General features: G+C 34.0%; 1 protein-coding gene across 1 annotated transcript in view; it reads left to right on the forward strand.

The window, feature by feature from the left end:
* The window catches only part of Znf292 (zinc finger protein 292), an 81051-nt gene that overhangs the window by 47635 nt on the left and 14898 nt on the right, over positions 1-18518 (forward strand). Inside the window, exons 6-8 of the mRNA XM_005377715.2 lie at positions 10185-10387; positions 15135-15271; positions 18320-18461. Of these exons, the coding sequence (XP_005377772.1) occupies positions 10185-10387; positions 15135-15271; positions 18320-18461 (482 nt within the window). The remainder of the gene's footprint in view (positions 1-10184; positions 10388-15134; positions 15272-18319; positions 18462-18518) is intronic.

Below are 18518 nucleotides of genomic sequence, written 5' to 3' on the forward strand. Positions count from 1 at the left end.
ATGTCAAGGGATGTTTATGCCTTCTTAACGTATTATTTGTGCCTTTAGTCATATTCAGTGGATTGGAAAGGCACTTACTGCTCAGTTGTCACCCAGATCTACCAATCCCCTAAAACATCACTGAAAAACAATCATGAACACCCCTAGAGAATGGTAACTATGCATTTCAGTCTATTCCTAGCTGCTGTCAGAAAATCTTCATTGTGAAGACTACATTTGTAGAGTTCATCTGTTGGATCTAGCCTTATTCCTAAAGCTGTAGCAAATAAAGTTTAAGTCCCTCTTTTACTGAGGAACCATTGAGATTTTTTTAAGGAATACCATCACATCCATGCTTAGTTGTCTTTTTTAATGTAGGCTGAAAACCTTCCTGGTGTGGCATGATTTTAAATCTACAATCATGATTCCCTATGTTCAAGTGCGTTTTATATCTATTCTTGTTCTCATTAATGTGTCATTCTCAATACTTAATCTTTACCCTAACAGTGATTCAGTGAGCTCTAGTGATCCCTTCATCCTGCTTGTCTTAATAATTTCTACTTTAGTGTGACCTAAGCTGAGATTACCTTCTTGAGTAACCATATCATTCTCACAACTCAGTGAGGTTACTAAAATCACAGATTTTTAAACAGGAATATTTTAAATTGTTTCTTCATTTAATTTTACTGTATTACATCAGTTCTTTCTTTAATTTGTTAAAGTAGTTTTGAATCCTGTATTATTCAAAGTTTTTGTCCTTCCCATTTCTCCTTCATTAGTAGATCTTCTTAAGTAAGGGAACTTTATCATCTGGGGCCTTGATTATAACCGTGAAAAGATTGTGTCTAAAGACAGGCCCTTGATACTCAAAGACATCTTCCTACTTGTCTTCAATCTCTTTATCTGTACCTTATTACTGTTATTTTGTCACATACACCTATTTATGTTTTCTTAATATCTGGCCTGTGTTTTTTTCTATAAGGATTTGATGAAAGACAGTAACCAATGGCTGGTTAGAGTTCTTCTAAGTAAGAATGTTCAGTATTGAAGTTAGTTTGACTTAGTTTATTATTTTTCAATTAAACATTTTACCTTGAAGTAGACTTAGATTTGTGAAGCAGTTGTGAAGTCATTTCATATACTCTCACCGAGTTTCCACTGTTCCCAACACCTTACGTTAGTATGGTACATTTGTGACAGTTAATCAGTGTTGATATTTTGTTAGTAACTAAAGTCCATACTTTATTCAGATTTCATTAGTTTTTACCTAATGTCCTTTTTCTGTTCCAGGATACCATCCAGGATACCACATTACATTTAGTCGTCATGTCTTCTTAGGCTCCTCTTGGCTGTGACAGTTTTTCAGACTTTCCTTGTTTTTGATGACCTTGACAGTTTTGAGGAGTACTGGTCAGGTATTTTAGAACGTCCCTTACTTGGGATTTCTCTGATGTTGTTATTATGTCTATGATTAGACTGGGGTTTTGGGTTTGGGGAGAAGACCACAGAGTACCATCATATCAAGGGTACAGATTGTTGGCATGAGTTATCCCTCCTGATGGGCACCATTACCACTGAGCTAAGGTACTGTGTGTCAGGTTTCCTCAGTGTAGAGTTACTCCTCTACCTCTTCCATGCTGTGGTCTTTGAGGAAAGTTGCTTAAGCCGGGGAAAGTTGTGTTCTACCCCGTCAGAGGGAACAAGAGCTATCTCAGTTATTTACAGTTCTACATAGATTTGTCTGTTCTTCCCCACTTTTTTATTTAGTCATTAACTTATAGTGATATGGACTTGTGGAATTTATTTTCTAGTTTGGTTGTAATCCAGCACTACTTGATTTATGCTCAGATTATTCCAGTTCTGGCCAATGGGAGCTCCTTCCAATGGCTCTTGTATCTCATTGACCTAACCCAGTCATCATGGGTTTGTGGCTTTTGTTTGAGCTACTTCCTAGCTTTCCAGCATTATAAACTGCTCTAGGATCAACTTACATATTTCTAGGTATAAAACTAGGGATTTTTCCAAGGAGCCCTTCTTCCTTTTATTGGAGAATGGTATTAGAAACCAAGATATGGTCACTGGATGTTCTTGTTGCTACTGCAGTGTCAGTACTTCTAGGTCCCCTCAGTGGAGAGAGCAAAGAAATGTGTGTTATGTATACTATCTTGTGTATATATACAGATCTATAAATATTTTATAGTAACCAGGCATATCCCTGTGAAACTAAATGTGAATTACTGATGACTCAAACTCTGTAATCTTACCACAAGAATCCTTCTCGTTTCTTCCCCTTGGTTGTCTGTAGCCTACAACTTCAACAGACTGTGTAATTGGAATCACACATGTAGCCTCTTTAGACTGGCATCTCTCACCACTAGCCATCAATTCTGTTTTAGTGTACATGTATAGTGACTTCAGGTAACTTGTGCCCTATGGGAACTAGCTTTGCCAATTAAAGTACCGTGGTTATATAAGTAAGGTTCTTACCTGTATTCTTTCAAACTGAAATCATTTCCAAAGTTAATTAGGTCGCCATGTTATTTCCCTGTCCCTTTCAGTGAGGTTTTTTGTTTTCATATATTTGTAATAAAGTTAGATTCTTTTGTTACATTCTGCATTCCATCTTGGATTATCCCAATTTCTTGATTTTTAAAAAATTTCCATACCTTAAAATTCCCTCTGTGCTGTGTCCTTGGTGTGTGTGTGTGTGTGTGTGTGTGTGTGTGTGTGTGCGCGCGCGCGCGCGCGCGCGCACATGCACTGGGACTCGAAGTCCACTGAGGCACTGAGCTGTATTCCCGGCCCTGTGCCCTTGATTTTGATAAATATACAGTGCCATTTATCTACCCACCACTACAATATTATAAAGAATAGTTTCACTGCCCTAAACATATCATCATTATTTCACTTACTCAACCTTTTCCCAAATACCTGACAACTAATTTATATGCTGCCTCTATAGTTTTTTCTTTTCCAAAATGTCATGTAAATAAAGCCTTTTTATTCTGGCTTTTATATAGTAGTATACATTTAGCATGTATCTACATCTTTATGTTGCTTAATAGTTTATTTCTTTTTATTGCCAGATAGTGCTTTATTATATAGATATACCATGGTTTATCTGTTTACCTACTAAGACATCTTGTTTGCTACCATTTCTATAAACATTTGCACACAGGTTTTTGTGTTAGTGTAAGTTTTCACATTAGTTGAGTAAACACCAAAGAGTATGATTCCTCTGTCATATGGTAAGTCTATGTTTAGCTTTGTAAGAAACTGTCAAACTGTCTTATGAAGTGCCTGCATTATACTGTATTTTCATCAGCAGTACATGATTAATTCCTGTTCCTCCAGAACATCATCAGCAATTGATAACTGTCTTAGTCCTTTAACCACTCTTACTAGGCGTACTGTGATAGCAGATTGCTTGAATTTGTATTTCTTTAATGACAAATGATACTGGAATCTTTTATATGCATATATATTTGCCATCTGTTTATCTTTGGTGAAGCATCTGTTCAGATATTTTTGGCTGCATTTTAGGTGAGTTAATTTTATTACTGGGTTTTCCCAGTTTGTATATTTTGAATATTTTATGTCCTTCAGTAGATGCTTTGGATATCTCTTCTTTTACTCTGGCTTTTCCATTTTATAAAAATGAGTTGCAGAGCAGAAGTTCCACACTTTAATAAAAGTCCAGCTTTTCAGTTTTTACTTTTATGAATCATTTTATTATTCTATCTAAAAACCACCAAATGCAATAACTTAATAGATTTTTTTCATTTTTAATGTTTCATAGTTTTGCATTTAACATATGAGTGTAGATTTTTTCATGTTTAATGTTTTATAGTTTTGCATTTAACATATGAGTGTGGTCTGTTTTGAGATAGACTTTTCTGTGAAAAGTATGACCTCATTTTTAAGAACTGTATCTTGGAGTCTTTCAGCAGAACCCTCCTACCATCTTATAGTAACTGTCTGTCCTCTTCCTTTTCATCTTTTTTCTCCAAATAAAGTGCCTTTAAAAAAAAAAAAAAAAAAACCTCTTATCTTGGTTCTTGCTAGTCATGCTTATTTTTTCCAAACAGTTGCAAGCTATTTTAAAAATATAATTAATTTTTAGACTCTTATCCAGGATTATATCTAATCTACTTTCTACAGCTTTGCAAATGTACCATCAGCCTCATTTTGAAATGTACATTTTTCTGTCTGTCTGCACTTACTCTCCTATTCTTTTAATTCTCTCCTATTCTTTTAATCTCCTATTCTTTGTCCTGTTCTTCTAAATCTAAAGCTTATCAGGACCATCATAAGGAAAGAGTTCTGTCTTTCTCTACCATCATAAGTAACACATTTACACTTAATCGGTAGGCCTTTCTCAAGAAGTTACCACCTCTCCCAGTTTCAGTGCTCTCAGCATTTTTGTTACGGTAAGGGTTTGCTTTGGGATTTCAGCTTTTAGCATTTCGTATACGTTAGGACCAGGTGTCTAGCACTAACGGTGCCTCTGTGGTCCTGAGTCACCTTTTTTCTTCTGTATATGGTATTTTACAGTATAAACTTAGCATTCTCATCACAGTCCTCGGGAATTCTTTAAGCACTTTCATCTCTACTTCTTTATTGGGATAACTTACAGTTGCATGAATCGCATTTGTTTTTTCAACTTGTCAGTTCTTTCTTGAATCTTGAGCACTGCAGCTTACAGCCCCATAGATGTCAAGGGAAATTTCGAAAGCAGAAAACTTACCCAAATACTGCTTCCACCCTCTTGGCTGTCATGAATAACACTGCTATAATCATGAAAGTACAGATATCTCGAGAACATGCTTTTAATTCTTTTGGGTACTCAGAGGTGGAGTACATGGCTCATATGGTAGTTGTATTTTTAATTTTTGAGGAACTGCCATTCTGTTTTCTGTAGAGATTGTACCATTTTGCAATCTTAAAAATATACAAAAGTTCCATTTTCTCCACCTCTTCATACCAAGGAGTATGAAATGATGTTTTTATTGCAGTTTGAATTGCAGATCTTTGATGATTTGTGGTGTTTTATGTGCTTATCATTTATGTATCATCTTTTGAGAAATATATGTCCATTGCCTATTTTAATTGGATTTTCTTTTTGAGTTACAAGAGTTCTCTATGTATTCTGAATATTAACTCCCTAACAGATAAATGATTTGCAAATACTTTCTCCCATTCTGTAGGTTTCCTTTCTGTTTTGTTGATTGTATTAAAAGGACAAAAGTATAAGTTTGACAGAGTTGCATTTGTTTTTGCTTTTGTTGTCTATACCTTTGGTGTCATTGCCAAGAAACCATGCACAACTCTAGTGTCATCAAGCTTTTTCTCTATGACTTCTTCTAGGAGTTTAATAGTTTGGGTCTTAAATTTAGGTCTTTAACCCACTTGGAATTAATTTTTGGGTGTGGTACAAGAAAAGGGTTCAACTTCATTCTTTTGCTTGTGGATATCGAGTTTTTCCAGCCCTGTTTATTGATGTCCTTTTTCCATTTAGTTGTCTACCACCCGTTTTGTTTGTTTTACAAGCAATATAAGCAGTATTTTCTATTTTGAAATTTTGTGCACATTACACAAAGCAAAATGAGAAAGAATATGAACACTTACAAAATTATACACAATAATACCTACAGATTATTAAATTATAGAGTGAAAACCCCACTGTTGGACAAATAAATGTTAGCACCCTTTTTGAAAACCAAATATGCTAAGCTTTCTTTCTGTGTTGTGCTACATTGTATGATTTGCATGTCTTTTTATGCTAGTATCACATTGATTTGATTATTCTAGCTTTATAAGATGTTTTGCAATCAGGAAGTATGGTGACTTCAGCTTTGTTGTTGTATTTCAATTATTTTGGCTATTCAGGTTTCCTTGTGATTCCATTCAATTTTAGGATGAATGTTTTTCTATTTCTGTGAATACTACCATCGAGATTCCAGTAGGCATTATGTTGAATCTGTAGATTTCTTTGGGTAATATGGCTGTCTTAACATTAATTCTTCACGAATACAGGATGTCTTTCCAATTGTTTATGGCATCTTTAGTTTCAGCAATTTTTATAGCCCTCAGTATAGAAGCCTTTGAGCTCCTTGGTTAGCTTTATTTCTAAGTATTTTAGTATTTTGTTTTTGTTTGTTCTCTATTTGAGACAGGGTCTTGCTCTACCATTCAGGCTGGCCTTGAGCTCACTTTGTAGCCCAGGCTGATCTTGAACTCACAGTGATCCTCTGGATGAAGGCAGTATTTTATTATTTTAGGATTATAAGCAGTATTTTATTATTTTGGATATTATTGTAAATGGGATTATTTTCTTAATTTCCTTTTCAAATATGTTAGTGTTAGTATACACTCACAGTTTGTACAGTGATTTTTCACAAAATTTCAACTTGTAAATTTGAATATACTTAAAAGTAATTATTCTTAACATAGAAACTAATTTTTATGTGATTTCTGTATCCTGCAACTATTAAATTTATTGGTCCTAGTAGGTTTTTAGTGGAAACTTTAGGGATTTCTAAACATAAGATCATGTCATCTGCTGAAGAGATGATTTTTTTTTTTTTTGTATCTCCTACTTTCTTTTTCTTGCCTAATTAGTTGCTGGATCATTTCTAAGAGAAAAAACTCTTGAGTGATTTAGGCCTTGAGGAGAATTTGGTGATTTATCTCCTTGAAGGCAAGGGAAAGTCACTGAAAGATTTTAACAAGATGAGACAATCAAGTGTGCACTTCTAAAACAAAACTAGTGGGTCCTAATGAAGAAATGATAGTAAGAGTTGATACAGAAAAATAGCACGCTGCTGCAATGTAGTCTGAGTGATTTGGGCTGAGGGATAGGGTGGTGATGGTAAGAGATGGAAATGGAAGAAAAGTAAATAGAGTCAAGTATTTAGAATGACAGAACAAGCTAATGCAATGGTGGCAAACTTATAGCACACGTTGCAGCAGTTTATTTGTTGTCATTGAAAGTTCTAGAGATTCGCCACCACTTAGCGAATGGATTGCATGTATGGGTGACGTGTACAAAGAAAATATTTTTAAGGCTAACTCTTTAAGCTTGTAGCTTAAGCACAAGTGGATAGGTGGAGATATGGAAGTGACATAAACTGTGGTGTACAGATTTTTGAATGCTTATTAAATTCTTGTGAAACAGCAAGTTGGAGATGCTGCAAAGCTATCTTAAAGTTAATTATCATTAATGTAGAAACTAATACTTTCTTGTTCAGTATTATAAAAGCATTTTATACGAAGAGGGATATTTTTACATTCTCAAACTGCCTGAAGATCTTGTACTTCACTGCTACTTTATATCATTTACCCTTGTTGATAGGCTTGAGTAGTAGTTAAATTTGATGCATGTAACTACTCAAATGATATAAAATTTCTTAAGTCTGACAAACAATAAAACTAGTAGTTTCTGTATAAGGAAAATGACCTAAATTATAGAGATTAAGATTCAGTGGAATGGGAAAAAGAAAATCAGTGAAAGAGAAACAGAAACAGATGGGAGGAAGGGGAGGTTTGAGTTTTCAATGTAACTAATTGAAGTGTGTTTTAGTTTTCTTTTGATTCATTTGACTCATGAGCTTCAGAATATGTAATTACCCTTTAAAGGCTAATGCTACATCACAACTCTTTACTACTATAAAGTATCATTCTTATTAGTAGTGACAGTAATCAAATAGATTTTTCTGGTCCGATACTGCATTAAGATAGAAGTCAGAAATCCATTATTTTAATCCCAGTTCTATCATTAGATGGCTTTATGACTTTAGGAAATAACTTGCTTTCTGTGAACCTCAGTTTATTCATCTCCCAAATGATGGAGTTGGAAAAATCATCTATGAGGTTCTTTCTCTCTTATTCATATTTCTTTTGAGATCTGTTGTGCCCTAAGTGGTAGTAACTTCCTGTCATTAAAAAGCATATACCTATGGTTTTGAGTCTTTCAATATTAATGTATATTCTTTCAACACAGAGATTTAGCTCAGACATTTGTGATTTGTCGTTCTAACTTACATGCTGCTATTCAGATTTTTAGGACTATTCGAGACCCTTTTAGAAGAAGTGCCATCATTTTGTTAGATCTTTTCTGCATTTAAAATTTGTTTGCCATGATCTTTCAGATTCTGTTAGTTATGAGTTGTGAGAGTATGGAAATAATTCCTTTTGTAAGAATTGTTTGCTTTTGAGAGCGTTAGGAAACTAAATCTTTTTTCCCAATGTCAACTACTTATTTATAGTCAAACTGACCTTATTTTAAGTTTCTCTTAAATCTTTGATTTAAAATCTTCCCAGATTTTGCTTTGGTAGTAAACTGAACTATGAAAACATATATGCAGTATAATTTTCTGTGTTGCTCAGATTTTTCTCACATATGACCAAATCCCCAAGAAAGTCAGCTTAGAGGAAAGGAGGTTTATTTTGCCTATTTCAGAGGTGTCAGTCTGTGGTCAGCTGGCTCAAAGGCAGAAAAACCACGGTGGAGAGCATTATTTATTAAGGGGAGTTGCTCACCTCATCGCAGCCAGCATGCAAAGAAGAAACCGGCCCAAAATAGATAATTCCCCTCAAAGGCCCACCCCCCGGGACCTCTGTCCTCCAGCTAGGCCCTACTTCCTGTTAGTACATTCTTCTATGAACTAACACATCAGTGGGTTAGTCCACTGATGATGCTAGCATCCTCACTAGCTAGTCTCTTAATTCAGTCAAGGTGAGATCAAGATTCACCATCACATCATCCTGGAGTAGGGTCATGTGACACCAAAAAAGAAGACAGTGCCATTTATCTTACTAAGATAGAGGTGTCAGAAATGTACACATTTATTTATGTATGTTCAGTCTTCATAATTTGTTTTAGGTTAGTCTAAAGAACAAAGAGCAGCAGGTACAGAGGCCTAGACTTCAAGAAAAGGGTAAAATTTGGGATCCTGTGTTCTATTACTTAGAGGGTCATGGTTTTAATACTGAAAAGCTATAATCATACTACTTGATAGAAAATCTTTCATACTAATGAGGAATGTAGTTAGATGTAAAAATAAAAATGCTAGAAAGGAGCCTGAAGTATTTAAAGAAAGAAAGAGCATCTCTCATTTCGTCTTCTAACACATAAACTATTAGATGTGTCACTAGTCTGTTCACAACTTAGTAAAATAAATTTTATAGGGCATTTTATATTTTTTTACTAAAAGGTTTTCAAAGATTTCAGGGTAATTGTCAACAAAAAAAATGTTTAAACATGATTTACATCCTGGTAAAGAAAACTTAGGGAAAAGCTTAAATTTGAAATTGTTAAAATTTAAATTCTTTCATAAATACAAACAATAAAAGTTAATTCGTATTTGTAGATGACCAGAAAGGCAGTAGGAAATTCACAGTTTTGAACAGACTAGGAATTTATTTTGCTTAAATGTGTCTTAGGTGTATATTGGGATTTATTGAATGATACTTTAAAAATAACAACATTAGACCCCATAGTTTTAAGGGATTTGTCCTTTGGCAGACTTTTTCCTTGTATATATTTTTCTTTAGATATTTTAATTCATTCTAAAACATTTAAAAAACAATTACCTTTGTGAAGTTAAGAATTCGTCATTTATGTTAAACAAGATATTACTTGAATTTCTTTATCTAGAATATCCACATATCCTTCGTGGTTGCCCATATAATTGTTTTTAATATATAAATAAATTTATATATTAATGCTCGTGCCTTAGCATTATAAATTTTAGGATGCTGACTCATATTATTAAAAAATCACTGATATAGGAAGAAAAATTTAGTATCATTTTTAATAACTATTAGAATTCAATGCAGAATTATTTTTATCATCAAGTAGTTTATGTGCCTCATTCCAGGTCCCCCCCTCCTGCCTCAGTACCGGCAGTCGAACTCACAACCGCATGCTTGCCAGGCAGGCGCTGTGCTGCTGAGCTAAATCCCCAGCCCCTGCCTCATTCCAAATGATACTTTTAAGGGGCAAAAATTCAATATACCTTTTAAAAATTAGCAGTATACCTCCTCTTGCTTATAGGTTAATATTTTATGATAGCCTTATTGAAAGTGGAAAGTGGAAAAACAAGTTTTAGCTCCTGTGTTTAAAAGAAATTCCTTATAAGTATTTGTATTAGAAATGAGTTATTACTTAATGTTAATAATCTATTATGTCTTGTTTTTTAAAGTGAATGAATTTTTAGCTTTTGAGGGTCCCATCTTGTTGGATATGAGAATTAAACATCTAATCAAAACAAATCAGTTAAGTCAAGCAACTGCTCTAGCAAAGCTGTGTTCTGATCATCCAGAGATTGGTACAAAAGGTAGTTTTAAGCAAACTTACCTTGTCTGTCTTTGTACATCATCACCAAATGAGAAGTTAATCGAAGAGGTAAGTATATTTCCTTGTTAGTAATTTTTTTTAAATGGAGAGATTAATTTTAATTAGAATGTTTTTGAGTTCCCTTTCTTATAAATAGTTAAAGGACCATTGTCAGGCTTACAGTTTTGATGTGCTCCTGGATGGTGGCAACTTGATTCTAAACAGCTTTCAGAATTATGTATAAACTGATTGATTGTACTTGGCTTCCACTTTTTAAAATGTGATCTTTTAAACACTTTGATTAAATTAAGGGAAAAATGTTGGTGGCCTATTAGTGGGATATTTAACTTTGGCATTATTTTGGCCGTAACTTCAGTTTTATCTGATTTCAGAATACTTTCAGGTCTTTTTAACTAGCTCATTTGTCACCAAGACCCACCCATTGTATCTGCCCCATAATGCCCAAGTTATTGCCCCTTTCTGTAGGGACGTGCTTGACACGCGTCTCAGTCTCTTTCTCCCTATCTCTGTCTCTTTTGTTCATTTATTTTTGCCTGATTCTTGTTAAGCATTTGGGTTTTAACCTATTCCTTAGAGGATAATGAGAATAGACTTTCTTAAGAGTCAGCCATGGCCTCGATTGATGGTCCTTCTGAGAAGTCCTTGTCCCAGTGAGCCACTAGGCAAGGAAACAGCAGCTATGCCTAGATGTCAGAGGAATGGCACTGGGCAGGATGAGTGATCATCTGGCATCTTTGGAAGGAATGAGCTTTGGCTTGGATTCTTGATGTAGGTTGGCAATGTTTACTTTACATCCACTGTGTTTGTTTTATCTTTAAAATAAACTTAAAGTAAAATTCTTTCTCATGTCTTTCTAATCATCATTTTCTCATTGAATACTTCCTGAGGTAATACAGTAATTAAGTTTGAAATTTGATGTATAAACTTTCTTACATTTTTGTGCATATATATATATATATATATTTATATATTAAAAACCATATAGACATGCCCTGACTGTTAATTACTTTCCTCTTTCTTACTGACATCTTTCCCTTCCATTCCATATAGACCAACCTATGCTTTTTCCTGTGGCTGCATAATTCCACAGTATGGATCTGTAATTATTTTTAACCAGACTGATGGCCACTTAGATTGTTGTCTCATACAATGCATTCTTGTGTCCTTGCTAGTAGTGTACCGGTAGAGTAAATTTCTGGAAGTGCAATTGCTGGATCAAAGAACCTATGTATTTTAAGTGGATAGGGCTGGACTATATGCACTCAAAAAATAGCATATGAAATTTGTTTCCTAACAATAGAAGTTATTCTTTTAAATATTTGCTAGTCTATGTTAAACAAATGATAGCTCATTGTTTCATTTTTATATGTTCTTAGTAATGTTAGATTTATCAGTTAAGTACTTTTCTGTATGAAAAACAATTTTATTTTGATAACTGAATCTCAGTCTTGAAATTATTCATGAAGTGTGATTAGAACTAATACATATTAGTGTTTAGAACCAATACATTTAATGTATTTGTAACATATTAAGTGCCTTATGCCTTTGAATACTTGATTTAAAGAGCCATATTACAACCTAAAAATTATTTGCATCTTTGTTCTTTCTACTTTACAAGGGTTTCAACAAAATATTTCTTAATAAATAGATCATTCCAATTGGTTTTAAGTATTTTGTTTAGAGTTGTAAATTTTCTGGTATTTAAATTTTGCTCACTTTTCAAAACTATAGAGAATAGATAGTTCCTTCTATTGTAATATGCTGATTAATTCTGATTAATATGCTGATTAATTCTGAATTATAGTGGCCTTAGATTTTTAAAATAGTTCTTATTTACTGATAGGTGTGTTTCACTTTTCGGTTTTTAATCCAATCATTAGCTTAAATATGGTTTTATTGTTTCTGCCATTAACTTTATCATATTTTTTCTAGAGAGCCATCTCGTGGCAAATCAGTAAATCAAGGCTCTCAAATACAGTCAGAAAATTATTTTCTTAGTATGTCCACAAAAGAGGTTGTCTTATATTTCAATGTAACCGATATTTCAGTTGGTTCATATATAGAGATGTGGATAAATACAGGTACTTGTAAATGATTGCACATTACAGTGTGTTTTTAAGTATTAAGAGTAAGCTAAGAGGATATTTCATTGAGGAAATGTCTTTCCTTGTAGATAGTATATACATTTGGTATCATGTGGGCATGCTATAGGAATGGCTCAGATTTTAGAAGAACAACAGAAATTATATTCAAAACAAATCTCACTTTCAAGTAAATAAGCATATATCCATATTTAGCAGTATAGAGCCATGATATTGCCTGTGCCTGTGGAATTCTGGAAATAGTACAGACTGAGTATTCCTGTGTTGAAATCTTCACACTACCGCTGTGTAACTTTCAAGTAACTTAACCCCTGTGAGCCTTTTTCTAAAAAGTATAACTTGAGCACCCTAATCAAAAAATATTAAATCAGAAATAAGATCAAAAATTTTAGATCAGAGAATTTTAAATCTAAAATCTCTAACTTTTTGAACACCAACATAACACAAAAGTTCCACACTAGGCTTTATACATAGTCAAAACACAAATACATAAAAAATATTGTATAAAATTACCTTTGAGCTATGCATATAAGATATATATGAAAATAAATTTAGTGTTTAGATTTGAGCCCCAATCACAAGATACCTCATTATATATGCAAATATTCCAAACTCTAGAACATTTCTGGTCTCAAGTAGTTTGGATAAGAGACATTCAATGTGTACTAGTACCTACCTGGCAAGTTCTTGTGTGGCTTGACAGTGCTGTTTTGAAGAACTTGGTAATAATAAATAGTAGCTATTGTTACTGTTAACATTTTATGAAAGAAATTGGAAAACATTATGGGTTAACTGTATTTGTCTGCAAGTGAGGTTCAAGGTAATTGTTTAAATTTAATACAGCTTTTAATGCAAGATAATGTGATGAAGTGGCAAGAATGTAGATCTTTGATGTCTGTCAGGCAAGATTTGATTTAATTTGTGGCTCAACCATTTAACTGTTGTATGTTGAGCACATAGCATAACTGTTTTGAACTCCATGTTCACTATATATAAAACGCTAATGGACTGAGGATTTAGCTCAGCAGCACAGCGCCTGCCTGATAAGCGTGAAGTCATGAGTTTGATCCCCTGTACAGGAAAACAAACAAACAAAAAAAGTTAATAATACCTAGTGGAAAAGTTCTGGTGAAGTAATAATATGCATAAAATATCTGGTAATATGTTTAACATACTGTAACTATTGTAAAATATTGCATAAGTATACCCTCCTACTTTGTAGTACTGGAGATTGAATCCAGGCATTTTCGCTGAGTTACTAAGTTGCCTGGGCTGTACTCCAACTTGTGATCTTCCTACCTCTTCTTCCCAGAATGCTAGGATTACAGGTGTGCCACCGTGCCTGGTTCCACCCATTTTTATTTGTTTAAATGAAGTCACTTCTGGAAAAAGGTTAGAAAGTGGCACACAGGAGTAGCGGAAAGAGCACTGTACCAAGATGTACTAACTCTGCCGCTAACTTCACACTTCACTTAAGAAATCAATGATAGGGGCTGGGGATTTAGCTCAGCGGCAAAAGCGCCTGCCTGGCATGCGCAACGTCGTGAGTTCAGTTCCCGGTACCGGAGAAAAACCAAAAAAAAAAAAGAAATCAATGATAGTAATCACACAAACAGAGTTTGGTATTTTCTTGACTATTTTCTGGCCCACTGTCATGTTAAAAACAAAAATATGGAACCTCTAAATCTGTTGTCATACAACTTTTATCTTTCTTATTAAGATTGACCTAAGATTATCCCCATCACCCATTTAGACATTTCTTCAATCCTAAACACATTACATTTTACACATACACTTTTTGTTTACCTAGTATTTGATGAGAGAGAGATCAGCTAGAAGGGATGTAGGTGCTAATGTCTGTGTTTGGTGTTCAATTCACTTTGCCATGTGTTAATTTTACCATACTGCAGTTAAGCCTTCTGTCTGTGGGACACAGGTGATTTGTGATTGTGTACCCTGCATCTCATCCTTTGTCTTATACCAAATGTTTGCAGAAGTTGTAGGTTAATTCTCTGTGTCTTAAATAATGTATTATTATAATGAGGTCGCATTAATTTTATAATAACTTGTGAGGGTTTCATTAAATGAACCAAGTTGCCTTCATCTAGGTTATATGTACACATCTATGGCTGTTAGCCAGTTTGGAAATGGAATAAATTTCTATGAAAAGCAAAACAGTAAAGATTTTTGCTAGGAAATTGAAGTTAGCTTATTTTAAAAATGACATAGCAATTTAAAGTGTTTTGCATTTCCCCCCCCTTTGGTGAACAGACACGTAGCTTATAAGTCTGAACTCAGAATAACTTTGTTTTTTGGCTGATGTTACTCCATTTTAAATCAGTGGATAAAGCGGGGTAAAAGTAGTGTTTTGATTCTTTCATTTTAATGTATCTCATTTAATGGATAAAAGGTATTTAATTAACATTATTTACTGAACACATGTAATTTCTTGAAAATAGTTGGTTTTTCTGTATTTAGTATTCTCTTAGAATTACTAAGTTAGTATTTACTAGCTATGAAGATATTTTTAACTACATTTCAGTCTGTCTTCCAGTAATGACCAATTATGATGTGATCATTTGAGTCAGAAATTTTATGAATAAAAATTATAGATCTAATTAAAAATTTAAAGTATATACTGTAGGCATATTCTAATATGAAGCCGTATTATAGAATATTTCTGTTTTCTCTAGATTTCAGAAGTTGATTGCAAAGATGCACTAGAAATGATCTGTAACTTAGAATCTGAAGGTGATGAAAAAAATGCTCTTGTTTTATGTACTGCATTTTTATCACGTCAGCTCCAGCAAGGTGATATGTACTGTGCTTGGTGAGTAGATGTTTATTTTTGAAAGGACAGTTTATTAAATAAGAATACAAAATAGGTTTTTGATAATTTAAATAGCTTAGGTATTTTTATATATACTTAAGTCTTAGCAAGACATATAGCTGATTTTCAGATATTACATGCTATACAAATTATCAAATAGTTCACATTTAAACTTTAAAACTCTGACTTAATGAGCACATAATTTCTTAGCAAGAATAACAGTGAGGACCATCTGGTCAGCAAATTTTTGAATGTTGGAAGATGAAAGAAAAGTTCATTTTGCCTAATGCCACCACAAAAACTTTCTCAGCTATGTAACCTACCTGTGATTTAATGTGTATGTTTTTCCTCTGTGTATTTTTAGCTACTTGACTACCTGCTATCATTTATGTGGACCTGTAGTTCATTTCTTTCCTGTGAAAAATCATTCCGCCTCCCTAACTTCTTCAGGGTTCTCCTTCAGTGCATGTTTTCTTATATATGGCACATTTCCTAAGTGGCAGAACTTCTTATGTACAATCTTTTGAGAAGTTAAAAGTAACAGAAATGTTGGCTTTGGTTAATTGAGAAAACTGCTGCCTTAGATCAGTGTTAGCCAAGATTGACAATTTGTATAGTCAGTCAGAAATGTTCCTAGTCTTTAGTATTGTGTTGGTTTTATAGAAACACAAAAGAAAAGTTGGTTTATAGCATACTGACATTTAAGAATATGTACCAAGTGATAGATACGTGGCACACAAATGAATATACACCAGACAAATAAATGACTGTGTAATAAAAAATTAGTGTTAACAGTTATCAGGGTTTTCTGAACAGTTGAACTTTGTTATGAAGGGAAAATTATACATGCAGCATAGAGGATTGAGGTAAAAGGCAGGTAGAAAGATTCTGAAAGGGATAATAAGATGTGTTTATCAAAGACAAGTAGTTTTCTAGGTATAATACAGAGCACAACATGAAAATCAGTGATAATCACTAAGTCAATGTGTTATTGGTTTAAAAACTTAAATCTGAATTCTTTGTGATAAGCAAAAGCAGGCTATTTTAACTGTAGGAAAGGGCAATGTATAAGTGTATGATAAACGCTTTTAAGCACTCGAGAGTTGGCTGAAGAACAGTGATGGCAGATATGAGGAAGAAAATGCAGCACAGAGGTGAGAAAGAAAAATCAGCTATAAAGTTGATAAATAGTCTGGATAGGAGGGGCCAAAAGCTTCCTTATGGATGTGACATGAAGTGAAAGAAGTGCCAGAGCTGCCACTTGAGGATGCTAAGAATAGTCCAGTAGGTCAGCAGTGCTGTATTTAATAGAAAGTGGCAAAGTGGGAAAAGAATGGCAAGCACGTTTTTCAAGTACCGTATAGTCGCATCTGCTGAGCAGTGTACATTCTGAAAAATGCCTGGTTAGAAGTGATTGCTTCATGTGGGTACCATAGTGTATACCTGTACTAACTAAAAAGGCTGTAATGGTATCACGTCACTGGGCTGTGTAATCTTATGGAGCCTGTGTCCTACATGTGGCCTATAGTTGATGGAGATACCATTGTAGGATGTATGACTGTACACTAAGTTTCAGATTTCAGAATAGATCAACTAGAAAATTCTTATAAACAATTTAGAGAGGCCACGACTGGAGAAACATTCTTTTAAAAAATTCATTCATCAGTACTGGGGACAGAGCCTAGGGACTTCCTTGCTGAGCTGCATCCTCAGCTCTTTTTAATTTTTCATTCTGAGATGGAGTCTTGCTAAGTAACTAAATTACTAATTTCACTGCTGGGATTGAAGTTAGGGTCCTCCTGCCTTTACATCACAGAGTGCCAGGATCACACTGTCACACCAAGTGAGAAACAGATTTTGAAGGCCTTATTATATACGTTAAATTTCAGGGGATGAGCAAATCACAGTGGTACCTCAGTTGACAGACACTTTAGTTTTAAAACAATTTGATTCAAAAACAGAAGCATTTGGCAAAATTTGTTTTTGTTTGCAGGCTGCATTGGGTGACAAACACCACTGCGGCCTTCTTTCTCACACAGACCCAAACATGGCCATCTTTTCCAAAATCGTAGGACAAATTAAAGTCGTGAATCAAGGTACAGTATCACTGTATTCAAGTAGATACTGAAAAGGACAGAGTTCCTAGGAGTGAACACTGGGGAAAATTAATACAAAAGACCTGTATTGAGGAGGATGCTTGATGAAAACAATGAAGCAAGGAAGTTTTTGTGGAAATTAACTTTGAAGAACAGAAGAGAAATAGAATAAAGGTGGCAAACTGATCGCGTTAGCAGGATTCTGTTCTATGAAAATGCAGTGTTGTTACTGTGTTTGAGTTCATTTTATTTTTCAAAATAACTATTGTTTAACTGCTGTGGCACAGATGGTTTCTTCCCTGCGGGTTCTGTGTCATCATTGTGTTTGTTTTCTGTTTTTGTTGTTTTTTGTTTTGTGAGAGTAGGGATTGAGCCCAGTGCTATGCAAGTGCCCTGCCTCAGAGTTAAAGCCTCAGGCTCTCATCACTGTTTTTTTTTTTCATTCATCTGATAATAATCGTATTGGTTAACTTTAAATTTATTAGAAGATAAATGGTGCTTTTTTTTTTTCTTTCTCCACAATGATGGGACGGATCCCAAGACCACATACCTATGAAGCACTTACTTTACTATTGAGCTACACCCCCAATCCTACATAAATGCTTTTTAAAAAACTATTTTATCACTGATACATCACACTAAACGGGCACATACTTTGTGTTTTTATATTGCACAATTAAAAGTTCACAGCTCACTCAAAGTTGCCATTTTATAACCTATTTAAATATTAAGCTCCTAATAAAAGATGATACTATTCTGGGTTTGAAAATATTGAAACTTGTATCCTGATTTTATTTCATTTTTACAAAACTGGAAGGGATCTCTTGTATTCAAACTTAATTCTACATACAAAAGTGGAATCTGAAACTAGTTTGTAATGACTGGACTGTCATAGTTCATGATTATGACATAACTACTCCAATTTATCTTTTGAACCTTTCTTTTTTTTAAGGGAACTTACTCTCTTTTGGAGTAAATTACAGCAAAGGGTTGAACCATCTGTACAAGTGTACCTAGAGAGGTGCCGGCAACTTTCTTTGTTAACGAAGACTGTATATCATATTTTCTTCCTGATTAAAGTTATTAATTCAGAGGTAAGACCCAAGATATCTTTTCTTAATTTAAAATGCATAAACCATCTTTAACAAAAG

The sequence above is a fragment of the Chinchilla lanigera genome, unplaced genomic scaffold, assembly GCF_000276665.1.
Source record: "Chinchilla lanigera isolate Chin_1 unplaced genomic scaffold, ChiLan1.0 scaffold00010, whole genome shotgun sequence".
Taxonomy (NCBI): Eukaryota; Metazoa; Chordata; class Mammalia; order Rodentia; family Chinchillidae; genus Chinchilla; species Chinchilla lanigera.